Here is a 16,985-nt window from a genome sequence, read left to right on the forward strand (position 1 = left end):
ACTGTACAGTATGTATTTCATCAGCAGATGAATACTTCACTGTACACAGTGGAAATGCAGTATGCCATTCCAGCCAGCCCGAGCCCAACAGCAGCACCTGGCCATGTGAGCAGACCCACACAGGGTGGGTGCTGCTTATAGGTGAGCAGGGGACATGGCACCATCCCCAACCCCTGTCTGCTTAGGAGCTGTCCTGGGCAGGGTGAGCAGTTCTGGCAGGGTGCTGGGCTTGGCTAGGCAGCAGCTGTGGCTTGGCTGGGTCCCGAACATCCCACTTCCCAGACCACTCCCACCCTCCATCCACACCTACCCCATCCTCCCCTCCTGCCCTCGAAGCTGAGATGCCAATTCACCCAGGAATCCCCAGGTGCCACCCCAGCTGGAAGCCCAGGCTTTGGGAAGAAGGGTCTCCCTGGGAAGGTGTGCAGGAGTGTGGGAAGGGTTTACAAAGCCTTAAAATATATATAAATAACAAAATAAATATAATACCACTACTTTGCAGATTTTCACCTCTTGTGGGGGTCTCCAGAATATAACTCCCACAATAGGTGAGGGATTACCATATTAGAAAAAAACTGTACAGTTCTTGCTGGATCTAATAGGACAGTCACTGTGACTGCAGCAGGTCAATGGAACAATGCCTCTGGTGTGGAGGGTTTCGGTCCCATGCTTGGACCCTGTCCTACAGGCCAAAAAGGGAGACATTGGGCCAGATACTGTCATTCTAAAATCCATAAGGCACCTTTGTCAAAAAATGAGATAAGGGCCTTTCCTCAGGCCAGCCAAACAATAGAGGAAATATAATTTGTGAGTCAGAATATCAGTCAGCTTTATCCAGTGCAAACACACCAGCAGATTCGACAGAAACTTCAAAGGTGGCTCCCTAGAGGGACATAAATCCCCTTACCAGGGGAGCAATACAAAGTACAGGATTAGATCTTCCTGCAGTTTGCAGAGTCACTCTTATCAGGGGTGACAAACCTAGCCCAATTCCCACAAGAGTTTAGGGTCCACCATCTGATAACAGTTGGTCTTGCACTGGAAAAGGCTGATCTAAATTTAAAAAGAATAACTGTTGTGCCTGGTGTGATTGATGGTGACTGTTGAGATGAAATACAAGTTTTTCCACGTGCCTTGGATCTCTAGGGTCTGAACAGGGAGCAAATGTGGCACAATTGATTTTATTACCTATAGATAAAACTTCCTTTGTTACATATACACAGTTGATGAGGGAAAAAGACCTTCAGAGCATGACTAAAAAAAAGAGAAATTTATCTTACACAGAAAATGACTAAAAACAGGCCTATGTGTTTTATAAAGATCAGTGGGAAAGGCTTTGAAGGTCTAACAGATACTGGCACAGACGTGTCTGTACTTTCCTTAGAACAAAGGCCCACCATGTGGCCAATACAAAGAGCCCTTACTTTCTTAATAAGACTGGGATCCCCTCAGTAGGTACTACAAAGTACCACACTCCTGCCTTCCGAGGGGCCAGACCAGCAAAAGAGCTTCTTTTCACTATATGTGGCACCTATTCTGGTCAATCTGTGGGGAAGAGATTTATTGCAAAAGTGGAAGTTAATATTTACTAATGATTCTGATCTTAACTTTAAACAAACAAATTCCAGTTCTGAAGTTAAACAAGTAGATTCAAATACTCAAATTAGACAAGTGATGATTAACATGGGATATCAAAAGACAGAGGGCTAGAAAAGAACTTACAGGGAATCAAGGAGCCTGTAAGGACTATACCTAAGAATTACAGGCATGGTATCAGATACCAACTGGCTTTTAAAATGAGGGCCATTGATGCTTCTCCCCCCAAAACAGCTCTGCTTCCCAATGGAAAACTGAGGAGCCTGTTTGGGGAGATCTGTGGCCCCTTATAGGAAGAAACTCATCCAGCTACACAAATTAGTTGAAGAGCAACTCCAGCTAGGATTTTAGAAAACTCAGATAGTCCTTGGAATACTCCTATCTTTGTTATTCCAAAGAAGTCCAGCAAGTAGAGGTTACTGCAAGATTTACAAGCTGTAAATGTTCGCTTACTTCCTATGAGGGTGCTGCAATCGGGATTGCCAAACCCAACTGCAGTTCTCAGAGACTGGCTCCTCATCATAATTGCTTTAAAAGGCTGCTTTTAAAATATTCCTCTTTCTCCCACAGATAGACTGCATTTTCCCTTTTCTGTACCTAGTTTAAACTTTAAAGAAGCCAGACGTGGTGGCTCATGCCTGTGATCCCAGCACTCGGGAGGCTGAGGCAGGAGGATCATTGAGAGTTCGAGGCCTGCCTGGGCTACAAAGTGAGCTCAAGCCCAGCCTGAACTGCATAGCGAGACCCTGTCTCAAAAAAAGACAATAAATAAATAAATAAATAAACTTTAAAGAGCCAGAGTAGTGATATCAATGGGCCACATTGCCTCAAGGAATGCAAAATAGTCCAACTTTGTGCCTGCTCTTTGTACTGCGGGCCTTACAGAAAGTTAGAAAAGCCTATCCTTCTGCATACACAATTCATCATATGGATGATGTCTTACTGGCAGCTGCAATTAAAGAACAACTGTATGACTTCTTTGCAGACACAAAATGAGATTTAATAACCTTTGGTCTCTGCATTGTATCAGACAAAGTACAATTGTTCAGTCCTTATTATTACCTGGGAATGCTAGTGACTAACAGAGCAGAAAGGGCACAAAAGCTACAGATTTTCCAAGATCATTTAAATACTCTAAATGATTTTCAAAAGTTATTAGGAGACATAAATTGGACAAGACCAAAATTAGGTATTGCTACTTATCAATTAAAACATTTATATAACACTTTACAGGGAGATCCAGCTATTGATTCCCATTTTAGCTTATCTACTGAGGCTCAAAAGGAATTAATTTTGGTTGAAAAAATGTTACAACAGCATCAAGTTTTTAGAATAAATAAAAATTATGATCTTATCCTTTATATTTTAAATATTCCTCAGTCTTCCACAGGTCTTATAAGATAATTTTATGATAAACTAATTTACCCTATTGAGTGGCTTTAACTTTCTAATCAGTTAATCAAAACCCTGCAATTATATTTAGAACAAATTGCCAAGGTTGTCGCTATGGGAAGGATAAGATCCAAATTCTATGGTGCTGATCCTACTGTAATCATATTGCCTATTGATTTAAATCAATATTTGACTCTGCTACAGCAAGCTCTATATTGGCAAGTAGCATTTGCAAATTTTATAGGATAAATTAATAATCATTTTCCCAGTGATCCTTTCAATTTTTTTCTGAAGCATTCATGTATTATTCCAAAAATTACTAAATTTGAACCTATTTCTGATGCAGTAGTTTATTTTACTGATGGTTCATCAAAGGGCAAGTCCACCATTCCGAGTAAGGATTATCGACAGTTAATAGAGACTCCAGGACTCTCTACACAAAGGTCTGAAATTAGTACTATTTTGTCATACAACAGTTTAACTCTAAATCTATTAACATAAGTAGTGATTCTGCCTACACAGTCTATCTTACTTAGAGACTCAAGAGTGCCACCCTTTGGTCGATTTTAGATCTGCCTTTATTTAATTTCTCTCTCAGGCTACAAAAGGCAATTCATAATTAAACAGCACCCTTTTATATTGGTCACATAAGGTCACATTCTAATTTACCTAGATTTTTAATAATGGGAATCACCAAGCTGATTCATTAATCGCTTTTACTAGTCCTTTTGATGCAGCTAAACAATCTCATTCATACCATCATCGAAATAGTAAGGCTTTAACCAAAAAGTTTCAATTATCCAGGTCTCAAGCAAGACAAATTGTTATGTCCTGCCCTACTTGTCAAAAGTTCCTAGGCCTATGCCACAAGAAAGAAGTAACCCCAGAGGCTTAAAACATAATGATCTTTAGCAAATGGATATTACACACATTTCCTCTTTTGGCAAACAGAAATATAGTCACATATCTATTGATACATATTCTTATGAAACTTGCCACACAGGAGAAAAATCAGCCATGTTCAACAACATTGATTGTCAGCAGTTGCTTCTATGTGTGTTCCACACAGCATAAAGACTGACAGTGGGCCTCATATATTAGTAAACCATTACAATACTTTTTTCAACTATGGCACATTAAACACATTACAGGAATCCCTTACAACCCTCAAGGACAAGCAATTGTAGAAAGAGCGCACATATCTCTTAAAACTCAATTACAAAAACAAAAAGAAGAAATATAGTTATCCCCACAAGCACAGTCAGGTTTAGCCATTTTACTCTACACTTTTTAAATCCTGCTGCAGATAATAAATTGACCCCTGCAGAACTTCATTGGTCAGCATCCCATGATGATGCCCAACATAGGGCCCAAGTTCTTTGGTAGGACATCAACACAGGGAAATGGGAAGGACAAGTTCAGCTGATAATGTGGGGAAGAGGTTATGCTTGTATCCTAACAGGTGATGGATCCACAAGGTGGCCACCATGAAGGAATGTACAACCTTGGCAAGAGACATGACTGACTCTGGAGATAGTCCCTTATGATGGCTCCACTGATCTGAGCCCTCCAGAGGATGAGCCCATCCTATGAGGCTCGCCCCCAGGGACTTGCCAATCAGACAGGAAATCTACCACCAACCCCTGAAAATCTTCTGATTACCTTAATGGCATCACTGGCAGTATTCTATGTATAAAGCCTGCTTTAGGAGCATGGTATTGGATTTATGCTCCTAATCCACCATTTCTTAGACTCATTACTTGGGCAGATTCTCCACCTGAGATTTATCATGAACCAGAATTTACTGGCCCTAAATTAGATAGGCTTTTGTTTTGTTCAAATTCTTCTTATAAGAGATCTTAGCTAATTGACATATTTTTTAACAGTTACAAGTAGTGCTTTTATAATTACAAACTTAAAAAGATTATAAAAATGCCTATAATTCAATTTGGCCAAAAATATATTTGAGTGCACTCTGATTTTATAAGAAAATTGTCTTGTGTGTGTCTTTGTTTGTCTCTCTGTTCAATCTGTAAACAGCTGTTTTATTTGAGCTCAACAAATTTTTCTTCTTTTTATATTTTTGGATTTTTGAAGCATTTATCTATAATTTAATTTGGCTTATAGATAAATGCCATCTAGAGTTAAAGATATGTTACCACCGAGGTTGCCAGCTGGTCAAAATGATGTCAAAATTGGTTTTATAATTGTTATGTGTGTTGTTGCTTATGTATTATGATTTCAGAGTCTCTCATTATTCAAATTTAATGTGTGAAATATGAGATTGCATTTTCATGGGTTATAAAAATTTATTAAGATAATTAAACAAAATTCTCTTAGACAAGGAGAAACTGTTGGACAGGACTCCAATTGACGAATAAGGAAACAGCTGCCTGGAAACATTCTTCCAATACTTGTTCATTAATGGGAAGCCCCAATAATCTCCATAGCCTTATGGAAGACACCCTAATAAATAATGTTGTGAAAAAGAAAACATATATTATTGTGAAAAAGAAAACATATATTATTGTGATATATTTACATTGGTCAGCATCAAAAGGTTAAGTTTTCAAGAAATAAGTTAAATTTTCATTAAATACATTTAATGTGTTCATGTCTTCCAAATGTACATTATTCTAAAATGTAAAACAGGGATTGTTTGTACTGATAGACATCTACCTTTCTCTTGTGCCCCACATATTTGCAGTAAGAGGTTCATGTCAAGCCAAAATAAGGACATCAGTCAAATGATAATTTTAAGCAAAAACCTATGTGATATGTATGCTATGTGTTTGCAACTACATTTAGAGATGTTTAGATATTTGTAGGACTTGGTGGTCTCTCAGTGGTCCTCGGGAGAAAATGGTGAGAGGATTTAGAAAATAAAGACAAGAGATAATAGCTGGGGTCAGGTGGAGTTACCTCTCACCTGATAGGTAAGAGGACTGGCTTCAACAGTAGGGACATTTATTTTATGCTTTTGCAAAGTTAGTACCAGTGAAGGCAATGTTGCCTAGTGATTAACAACTGTAATTGTCCAGGCAGGATGCTTTTTACAATACTGACGTAGCTTGACTGCCTGAGGCACTCTTGCTCTGTCCTGCCCTCACACATATGATCAATATCCAGCTCCAGTGGCTCCCAACAAATACTGAACAGTCCAGACAATGTTACAAACTTCAATAACATCCTATTGAAGGACAACAAATCAGATAAAAAGCTTTTATGTATTAGGTAGAGATGACTGACCAAAAAGGTTATTCTATTCCAAGATGGAGATTTAAATGTGTTTCAAAAATGTCATCATACCTGTTATGTTATACTACAATGTACAGCTTTTGATTTCAAATTTTCTCTGTAAAACTACATAACTGTTGTATGTTAACATTCAATAGGGATTCAACTACCAGAACATCCTCGGTTGGTAAAAAAAAAAAAATAACAGTTCTCTGGCTATGCTTTGTATTTCAAGGTGCTCCCGCTACAATGTAATGTCATTAACCTTCTGTTCTGGATGTTCAACAAGTAAGAATTGGAGGGCAAAAATTACAAAGATAGATAGGTTAAGCAGATAGCCAATATTTTGGCTCTAGCCTTCTGAGGTCAATGAGGATACAGGACATAAGAAAACCACTGCTTCAACATCTTATAACTCAGTTGAGTCCCTGATTTTCTGATCAAGGGTCATAAGTATGAGGGCATTCATTTACTTCTGTTATTAATCTGCCTTTTACTTCTGTTCTTACATCTTTACATGCCTTTTTCTTCTGTTCTTAATCTGCTACAGGGAACACCAAACCTGACAGTGCTAGCCATGTTTTATCTGCTGTGATTACAAAAATAAAAAGGAATAATTGATGGAGACCACTATGAAGCAGACCTGAGCAGGACATAAATTAACCAATTGGCTTTTTATGTTTACTTGTGTATCTGTCCAAAGCCTAGGCCACTTGTCTGGAAGTGGGCAATGGACTCATAGTAAGTGAACCTCTGTGAGTTACTAATCCTTACTAAAACCTGTGGTGGTGGATGAACCCAGAAAACATCAAAGGATAAGACAAGATCACAGCCAAGGACACCTGGATCCAATCTCAATCAGATAATGGCTATAGCCTCAGGCATCTCACCCCTGGGTGGATTAACTTAATCCTTATTAAGGATTAATTTAATACCTTACTTGGAGAGGTCCTGGAGTAATTCCCCTCTTCTTGAGTGCTACCCTCCCTTCTTCTGATAACCAAATAAGTATAGGCCATCCAGAGAAGGTCTTGGCCTTAGCCCCCAGAACCTCAAATTTTGTGAGAGGGCTTTGATCCTCCTGGAGCCCTGAAATCATTCCATTTGCCTCTTTCTATTTAGCCTTCACTGTACATTCATTCAGGAGACTGTGGACATGATCAACCCACAACAACCAAGGTATATTATTAACCCAATATGAGGCCATTCTCAGAATGCAGAGATGAGTATGAAGCATAGTACCTTTCTTCTTCCCAGCCTCAGATTGACCCACTTCCCTTTTGCTGAGCCTAAGGTAGCTCTGTTGGTCAGCTTAGCCCTTTAGATCCTGAGAAAGAGTAGGCACAACTTGGCAGTAATAAAAGGAAGCCCAGATGTAGTTCAGACCTACCTGAGTTGGGCCTCCTTGGAGCACACCAAGGTGGGACAGGGAATTTCCAGAGGGCTCCTCCATAATGCAGTGTTGTAGGACATGGTGGTCTCTCAGTGGTCCCCAGGAGAAAAAGGTGAGGACATTTAGAAAATAAAGACAAGAGACAACAGCTGAAGTCAGGCAGAGGCCTCTTACTTGATGGGCAAGAGGACTGAACAACAATAATAGGGGCATTTATTTATACCCTTGCAAAGCTAGTATCATGAGAGACAATGTCGCCTACTGAGTAATGACTGAAATTATCCAGGCAGGAAGTTTTTCTCAAGACTGAGGTAGCTTGATGACTTGACGCACTGCGGCTCTGTCTTGCCCTCACACATATGACCAATTTCCAGCTCCAGCTACTCCTAACACAGTGTAAAGAAAAATGAAACCCACAAAAGTTCCACTTTGATTCAGGCTATTTGTGTGGAAGAGGTGAACATTAAGTCCAAGTCAGCAGATTTCAGCATCTCACTGGTCCCAGTTATAAATAACTGATACAATCAAGGTCAATGCTTCACTGTGGAAATAATTTGGTCCTTACTGGTATATATACCCCTGTTTTGTATTTTGGTGTAAGTATACACTGCCATGAGAGCTGGCAGGAGACTAAATGGCTGAGCACTACAGAGACTGTGTAGCAATAGCTGAGGGTGGCTGAGAACCACAAAGGTGGGCTAACAGCCGGAGGACTGCCACACCAGTGTGGGAGGCTGAGCTGAGAAGGTTAGAATAAAGGCATGTTCAAACATTTCCACAACTCTGTGTCTCTTCTTTAAGCTGCCCAAATCTCAAGTGAAACTTCCCAGTCTGAACTAGTGATAAGACATGCAGTTCTTTAACACTGCTATGGGAACCAACATGGACATAATATCTAGTAGTTATCTGCAAAGGCAATGCATCTTTAGACTGGCTCGTTAGGCAGGGCTGCCAATGTAGGCTAAGGAGGAGGACTTTACTCTGCTGGCAACGGGGAGCCAAGGAAAGTCTGGAGACATAGAGACAAGATCTGAGAACACTTCCAAAAGATTCAAGAGAGTGCAACATCACAGGGAAGGATGTGAGGAAAAGACTACATTCTTTAGTCTTGGAAGCAGAGAGTCTATAGGGTCTGCTGATCCCATCAAGGCCTCTCTCACCTATTCCCCATCCTTGAGCTCCACTTCCATTTATATGTGAAAATTGTAGGCAGTCTATCTGTGGGCCTCGATTGCAGCCATTACCAAAAGCCACACTATGAACAGTGAAGCTCCAACCCAACTGGTGAGAGCCAACCAGCCCACAGAAACTCTTAGCACCATGCTCCCTCTCAAGTATAGCTGCACACCCCCACCACTACCACCCAGCCTGAGCATGTGTTAACCCTGACTTAGCCTCAAAATCTAATCGAGCACATGTGTCTTCTTGTTTTGTACAAGCAACTAACCCTCCACAACCCCACCTTCAATTCCCACCTACAACTCCACCTCAAAGGGTAGAAATTAGAAGCCCTATCATTAGTTTAAAAGCCTGTAATCCCACAAAACCAAGATGTCAAAATTCAGCTCTTTCTCCTTTCAAGCATTCAGCCTAGTGACTGGGCTGCCATAGCAGCCATAACACCTGCAGCTCCCTCGTCCTCATCCACGTGAGCGGAACCAAAAGGTAAACTGAGTAGTGCATTTTGGATAGGTAGGATACAGGGATATATGGAACGCATGGGCTTATGGGAGGTGTAGGCCATGGGGAAGGAGAGCCACTGTCACGCTGGAGGAGCTGTTGCATTATGGGAGTCATAGTCAATGCAGACCCAAAGCCTTGTGGGATGTGTAGTCTCTGAGTCACTTTGGGGTTCGGATTCCCTATGGTTAGAGGTTTGGAAGTCACAGCACTCTGTTCTGCCCAAGTGAGTCTCCCTTGGGGTCCGGTCAGCCAGGGTTCTAAGCTCTGGGTTGAGGTGCAGTGGGAGGCTAGAAGGTCTCTGCGGTGATGACACTCCCCTGTGATTTCTGATGCGTGTGTCACACATGATGTCTCTCCAGCTCTTTCCAGGCCACTCCCTTCCCTTTGTTGGGCTAAGAACATCTGCTCTGTCCTGATGGAATATATCACACTGTCAGCCCTTAAGACAGGCTGGATTCTGGAGACATGCCTGGGTGTGTGCACTGTCTGGGGACACTTACAATTCCCATGTTCCATAGACACTGAGCACTGTCCCTGCCCAGCCCACCAAGAGCTCTCCCCGACTGCTGCCAAAGCCTATGTGCTGGCCTCTGGCTTCTCCCCTTTCTCCTGATAGTCTTCACACAGTAGCCAGAGGAATCCTGTCAGATCTCATCTCTTCTGTGCTCCAAGCCTTCCCATGTCACCTGTTACTCTCCAAATTTACCTAAAATTCATACCATGGCCTACGAGGCTCTATCAACTTGCATAGTCTTGCCTCCTGCAGGATTGACCTGTCTCAGGGTGTAAGAAAGGCCAGGCTCTCCTGCAAGAAACAACTCACACGATTCCAACAGAAGATTATTTTGACAATGTGGTAGAGATTGGGAGCAAGTGGTTGAAATTCTGGAAGATGGATCCTCCTTTTGTTCCTATCAACTTTTCTTGGAATTTTTCTTTCAAGGTGGGAGAGCATGTATGAAATACAGGTAAAGTGTTCATACAAAATAACTTAGTGGCTTCCAACAAAAACAAATAACCTCCAAGCATTAGGCCATGGTGAGCATTCCAGGACCACACACTTGTTCTGCCTTTTTTAGAGCCACAGTCCAATCCTTCCTGAAGAAATCCATTATCCCCGTTTTACTACTGTTTTCTTCCTTATATTCCAAAGTGATCATCTCAACAAACCACCTTGAAAACTCTAGCTTAGTACATATTTGTCTATGGTTATTTATTCAGAAACCTAGAGCTTTTTTCCACTCATTCTCATACATCTGTCCATCCAATATTATCTCCTTCCCATAATCTATAGCCTGTAGGAGAGGCAGTTGGCTGTGACATTTGAGGAAGAAGGCTCAAGGGTTTACTATGCATAACCACCCCCTATAAACACACACACACACACACACACACACACACACACACACACACACACACACACACACACACACACACACACACACTCACACACACAGAGGCAGCACTCAGTCACCCCTTCCTGCATGTTCAACTGCCATCTCATCCTGCAGCATTCCTGAGTCCCATTATTACAACAATACTCTACTCTGTCAGACCAATTCCAGCATGCTATTGGTCAGAGGGCTGAACTGTGACACATCTGTTTCCCACAGTCTCATATTTTTTTTAAAAAAGGGGAAAAATGAGAAGGAAAGACTTGAGAATGTTACAGAGAATTTCTCCACAAAAGAGGAACTTCAGAAACTGGTCAGGACAGCTGAGAGGCCCTCTAGGCCCACTTCCCCAATTTTCTGAAGTGGACCTGGAGGTCCAGAGTGCCAGATCATATGATAAGTAGGTTTGTGTCCCTCCTTAATTCCTTTGTTGAAATCCTAGCCCAAAAGCTGATGGTACTAGGTGGAGGAGTCCTCTGGGAGGTATTTTCATCATGGGGGCGGCACTCTCATGTATAGAATTGGTGCCTTTATAAAAGAGACACAAGGAAACTTGGTGCCTTGACATCACACAAGGATACAACCAGAAGGGACCTTCTCTGAGAAGGCACGCCCTCACCAAATACTAAATCTGACAGTGCCTTGACTTTGGACTTCCCAGCCTCCAGAACTGTAAGAAATCAATTTATGTTGTATATAATTTTTTTTGTATATATTATTCTATAGGTGTCCAAATGGACTAAGGAGCAAGTAAATTATTGGGGGCCACTGGAGCTGGATATTTGTCACATGTGTGAGGGCAGGACAGAGCCAGAGTGTCTCAAGCAGTGAAGCTACCTCAGTATTGAAAAAAGCAGCCTGTCTCAACAATTACAGTCATTAGTCACTAGGCAATATTACCACTCCTGATACTAACTTTACAAGAGTATAAAATAAACACCCCTACTGTTGAAGTCAGTCCTCTTGCTCATCAGGTAAAAGGTAAGTCCCCCTGACACCAGCTATTGTCTCCTGTCTTTATTTTCTAAGGCAGCTTGCCATTTTCTCTTGGGGACCACAGAGAGACCGCCAAGCCCCAGTGACACAGATTCCCTGTCTTATATGCCACTGTGTATGGGAAACCATTGCACCAGTCTTTGCACAGGACTGATTTGGCTCTGAGGAAAGACTTGTAGTCTGTTCCAAGGGATGAAGGAGGTTTCATTTATTCATTTAGAACCAGGTAGCACACTATTACACCATGACTTGAATTTTCCAGGAGAGAGACTCAAAGGAGAGGTGAAGTCCTCTCTGAAAGACAACATGTGGTTGGGATACCATCACCTGACAGTCTCAGTGCCACAGAATAGATGACCCACAGGGGAGAATCACAGACCAGGGATGGGTGGGATCTCCCTGTCCTGGAGTGAAAAGTGAATTCTTAGGGATGAATAGGCAGAGTGGACAGTGCACGAGTTTGAGCAGTCGTGATGCATGTGAGCTCCAGGGCTGACCCTTTCACTGTCTCACCACACAGCAGATCCCAAAGCAGGTCCTGAGTTCTGTGCTCAGTGTGTGGACAATCCCACTCTGCCCCAGCAGGAGTCAGAGCACTGCCAGCGGGGCAGAGGGATTCCCCTGCAAAAACCAGACTCTTGGTCTGGGGTTCTGTATTCTAGGATGACTGAGCTGTCTGAGATGCAGATGCAAGGTGAGTTCTGCCTTTGGAGACATCTGCATCTCTATGGAGGCACCTCACTGCAAGACAGAGACCAAAGATCAGCAGCTAGAGGGTGAACATGTCAGATGTCCCAAGAGACCCGAGGACCATGTGAACGGAGCCACCCAGCACATGGGGAAAATCTACTTTTCTCCCTTGTGCTCTGACCACCCTCAAGACTGTCCTGTGAACAATCCCAGACTGTTGTGTCCATTCCAAGAGCAGGAAAGGTGAAGGCTCTCTGCTGCCCTGCAACCTAGATATTCCCACTTGTTATGCTTGTATCTAGATGCTCCCAAGGGTGCTCATAGGTGGAGCTTTTGGAGGATGACTGGATTATGGGTGTGGTGTAGCTGCCTTGTTGTTAGGAGACACGGTGTGGTCAGAAACCTGGGTCACTTTGGGAGGGGGTTTCTCTTCCTCCATGACTCCTCCCTTTACTCTCTTCTTCTGGCTTCCAGGACATGAGCACCTTTTCCTCTGCTATGCCCTTTACCATGCCTTCCTGCCTTGGAGTCCATAGACCATGGACTGACTGCTAATGTGAACCAAAATACACCTCCCCTCATCTAAATTGCAAGTATTGGGTATTGTCTCTTTGGTGAAAAAGTGACTAAGATGCCATGAATTCTCCCAACAGCCCTGCCCTAGGGATAGTGCCTCCCCATCCCATAGATGAGGCAGCTGTCTCTGACGCAGGTAGGTGAATAGCTGTAGGAAGTAGCCTCCAAAACCAGCCCCAAACAATGCCCTATGCAAACATGGTACTGTTTGGTTAAAGAGAGTGTTATCATTCTTTATCTTTTTCTCCTGCATATGAATTCTGCCCATCACTACTTCATCCACAGAATATAGATGAGAGGTCCTAAGACGGGAAGGAGGCCTGGCAGCCCCCGCTCCTGCCCCACGCATCCCCGGGCTGCTGTGTCATCAGTCCTGGGCACTGTGATGGGGAGAGGTCTGTGTGGAGGAACCGTGAGATGTCACACATCCAGGCGAGTGAAAGCCACCGGCTCAGAGCAACTACCTGGCAGAGCCCAGAGCAAACCTAGTAATGACACCACCTAGCTGGGGTCCAGCTGGCTTACAGTAGATTCAGGTGTAATGGATGAGTGTTGGGTACTTTCATGTGCAGCAATACACAACTGAAACAGTACCCCACATGGGTCATAGCTAATAGGGGAAAGGTATAACCGGTGGTTTTCTGCTTTCACTGGGTTTTCTATATGTTGTCTTGAAAAGATTAGTTTTAAGTGGTAACTTGAAGCTTCTGTGAAAATCCCATGGAGATTTTTGCTGCATCCACAGGCAGACTACAAGAACATTTTGGGGAATCCTTTACGTGCTTCCAGGTTAAAGGTAACCCCAAGGGTGCAAGTGTCTGTAGGGGCCAGAGCTGTTGCTGCTGTCACATCACTGATCTCTCCACACACCTCGCAAGCATGGTGGAATAGCTGCTCCAGCGGTGGGCAGAAAGGAGAGCACTGAGGTCAGCAGTTGGAGCATAGGCCTCTGGACCCTGGTACAAGGGCTATTAGCTCTGGTGGGCACAAGTGGCTGAGACTAAAATGTACAGTGACATGAAAAGCATACAGGAAAATGGCATCTCTAGTTTTTTCCCATATAAGACACTGTCTCAGGATCCTGTAACTTCACAGATCAGGCTATTCGTTAATCCCTAGGCACCCCATCTTTCCAGGGCAAAGGGCAGGATAAGAATCATCTCAGTACACAGAATGTCTAGTACCTAACTAGAGGAGGGGGTGGAAGGGAGTGGGAGACAGGCCAGCACAGAAAATTTTAGTCTATTTTCCACTTGTATAACAAAATACATGAGGGCTGTGGATATAGCTCAGCGGCATAAGTGCCTGCCTGGCAAGCACAAGGTCCTGAGTTCGATTCCTGGCACTAAAAAAAACCCCAAAATACATGAGACTAGTTGCTGGGGACTGAACTGGGTGAGGACAAAACCTCCCCATGGCAACAGGCACGACTTTCTTGTAGGAGCAGAAAGTAATGGGCCGATCCTTGGAATCAGTGGTCCTGAATGGGCCATTATGTCCCTAAGCAATGCTTGTAACAGAAGCAGGAACTTTGGGGTTGAATCTAGGGCAAGGGTTGGCAGCCTGCCTGACAAATCTGTTCTTAAGTGCTTTGCTCAATAAACAAAACCGCTGGTTACCTTCACCAGTCCTCCCGACCCCTTCTGTCTTTGGTTCATTCCCTCTCTGCTCTCCCTGTTCCATCGGCCTCAGGTGGACTCTGGCGACTAGTAACTTAAAATGAGTAGAAATTTATTTGGATCACAGCTGCAGAGTCTGGGAGTCAAGGAACATGCTTGTGGAATCTGCTTTCCATTTGGTGAGGGTCTTCTAGCTGCATGGCAACAGGGCAGAGAGGACATCACATGCTGAGACAGAGCAAATGTGTAACCTGGGGTCTCTGTTCTCCTTCTTATAAATCTAATTCCTTGATGGGGCCCCCACTCTGACAGCTTCATCTGTTTGTAATTGCCTCCCAAAGTACCAACCTCCAATCCCATTTCCTTATGACCTTACAATGAAGTTTCCCATGTATGCACTATTGGGGACAATCTAGAGTCTTTCTCTAGAGAAATGTGAGTGATACTGTTAGGAACCCCTGGAGCTGGATATTGGTCATTTGTGTGAGGGCAGGACAGAGCAAGAGTGCCTCAAACAGTCAAGCTATCTCAGTATTGAAAAAAGCATCCTGCCTGGACAATTGCAGTCATTAGTTGCTAGGCAACATTATCTCTCCTGGTACTAACTTTGCAAGAGTATAAAATAAACACCCCTACTGTTGAAGTCAGTCCTCTTGCCCATTAGGTAACAGGTAACTCCACCTGACCCAGGTCTTGTCTCTTGTCTTTCTTTTTCTTATACCCACTGCCATTTTTCTCTAGGGTACATTGAGAGACCAAGGAGGTTCACTACATTTGGTGCCTGAACTGGACACCTGGTGAGAGAAAATAAGTGGACAGTGGGTACACTTCCTAAGAGTACACAACAGAAGGGGGAAGCACATTTGTGAGAGCTAGTATTCAGCACTAGAGTGCATGATACTGGCACATCAGGTGTAAAGCTTGGGGATGCATGTTCTCTATGGTTGGGAGATATACAGGCTTCCAAAAAAGCAAAAAAAAAAAACAAAGAGATATTGAAGTGTCAGAAGAGGCTCCAGACTACTGGGGCCATATGCCTGTAGAAATGTTTGTTGCATGTTTGACTCCTATAATTAATTTTCTGGATGTTGGTTCAGAGGGGTTTTATCTCCATAAGGTATTTGGCTCAGAATGTTATGTTAAAATTAAGCCTAGAGCCTATGATGGTGGAGCAATGCCACCACTGATAGAGCCTGACCCATTTAGCCTGGTCCAATTTAAGAAGGAAGGAATGGTGGGGGACAAAAGGGCTTTTCCTGACCAGAGAGGTGTTTCCCTGTGAACTCTATCTCATAACATTTGATGGAATTCACTGAGCCACAGGCAGCTATCCCTTCTCAGCTCAGAAAAATTTTACTGCATCACAGATTAGAACTTCTGCCTCTTAGAGAGTAGAGCCATTTTCTCTGTCTCCCTTGCAGTTAGCATTAAAAGAATCCAGATGGGCAGGGGAGCCCATGGAGGGTTTTCAACATATCTATCCTGTTACAGAAGTTGAAGTCCCCAAATACCTGGGACAAGTTATATATCATTATGAAGCAGTGAATTAAAAGAAGCAGTTGCTACTTATGACCCTACAGCTCTCTTTACCTTGAGTTTATTGAAAATTCTAGGATGATATATTATAGCTCCAAATGATTGGAAAGGAATAGCTAGAGCATGTTTAAGTCCAGGGGACTATCTGATGTGGAAAGGAAACTTCCTTGAATAGTTCATTGGCCAGGCAGCTAGGAATGCTATTCACAACACAGCCATTACAAAAGATATACTAACTGGGGAAGGTACCTTTGCTACCACAAATAACCAACTTATTTCTGACTTGCAAACATACGAACAAACCAAGATGGCTGCAGTGAGGGCTTGGAGAGAACTTCCTTCTAAGGGAGAAGCATCCCTTAAATTCGATTCTATTCATCAGGGAGCTTAGGAAACTTTTCAAGAATTTACAACATAATTAGTGCAGACTAGTGAGAGGATTATAACTGACACAGAAGCTAGCAAACTAATAGTTCAGCATCTAGCCTTTGAAAATGCAAGTAAATGGTGTAAAGAGGCTTGAGGAGCCCACAAAAGGTAGACCTCATTCCCAGAGATGATTTGGATCTGTGCAGGCACTGACACCTTACATTACAGGGGGCTACCTTGGCAGGAGCTATTACTCAGGTTATTCATCCACAGTCTGGAGGAAAGGGGAAAAACAAGGTCATTTGTTTTAATTGTGGAAGTATGGGCATCTTGTCCAGAATTGCTCTGCTACACTGCTATAGGGCAGCACAGCCATTATCTGTAACTAAACCTTGCAGTCCTTGTACTAAGTGTTAACAAGGGTATCACTGGAACAATCAGTGTCACTCTAGCACTGCTGGGAAAAGTCAGCCCTTTCTGAGAAACCCCCATTGGAGATTGCCT

At 43.0% G+C, this 16,985-nt stretch overlaps 1 protein-coding gene across 2 annotated transcripts in view; it reads right to left on the minus strand.

Annotated features, from left to right (window-relative positions):
- Positions 1-16,985, minus strand: part of LOC102020618 (sialic acid-binding Ig-like lectin 14) — a gene marked incomplete in the record, with an annotated part of 33,436 nt that overhangs the window by 7,604 nt on the left and 8,847 nt on the right. Inside the window, 1 exon segment of one of the 2 annotated variants that reach the window (XM_013508897.1) lies at positions 7,616-7,704. In XM_013508897.1, coding sequence (XP_013364351.1) covers positions 7,616-7,704 — 89 coding nt within the window. 2 annotated transcript variants of the gene reach the window in all.

The sequence above is a fragment of the Chinchilla lanigera genome, unplaced genomic scaffold, assembly GCF_000276665.1.
Source record: "Chinchilla lanigera isolate Chin_1 unplaced genomic scaffold, ChiLan1.0 scaffold00157, whole genome shotgun sequence".
Taxonomy (NCBI): Eukaryota; Metazoa; Chordata; class Mammalia; order Rodentia; family Chinchillidae; genus Chinchilla; species Chinchilla lanigera.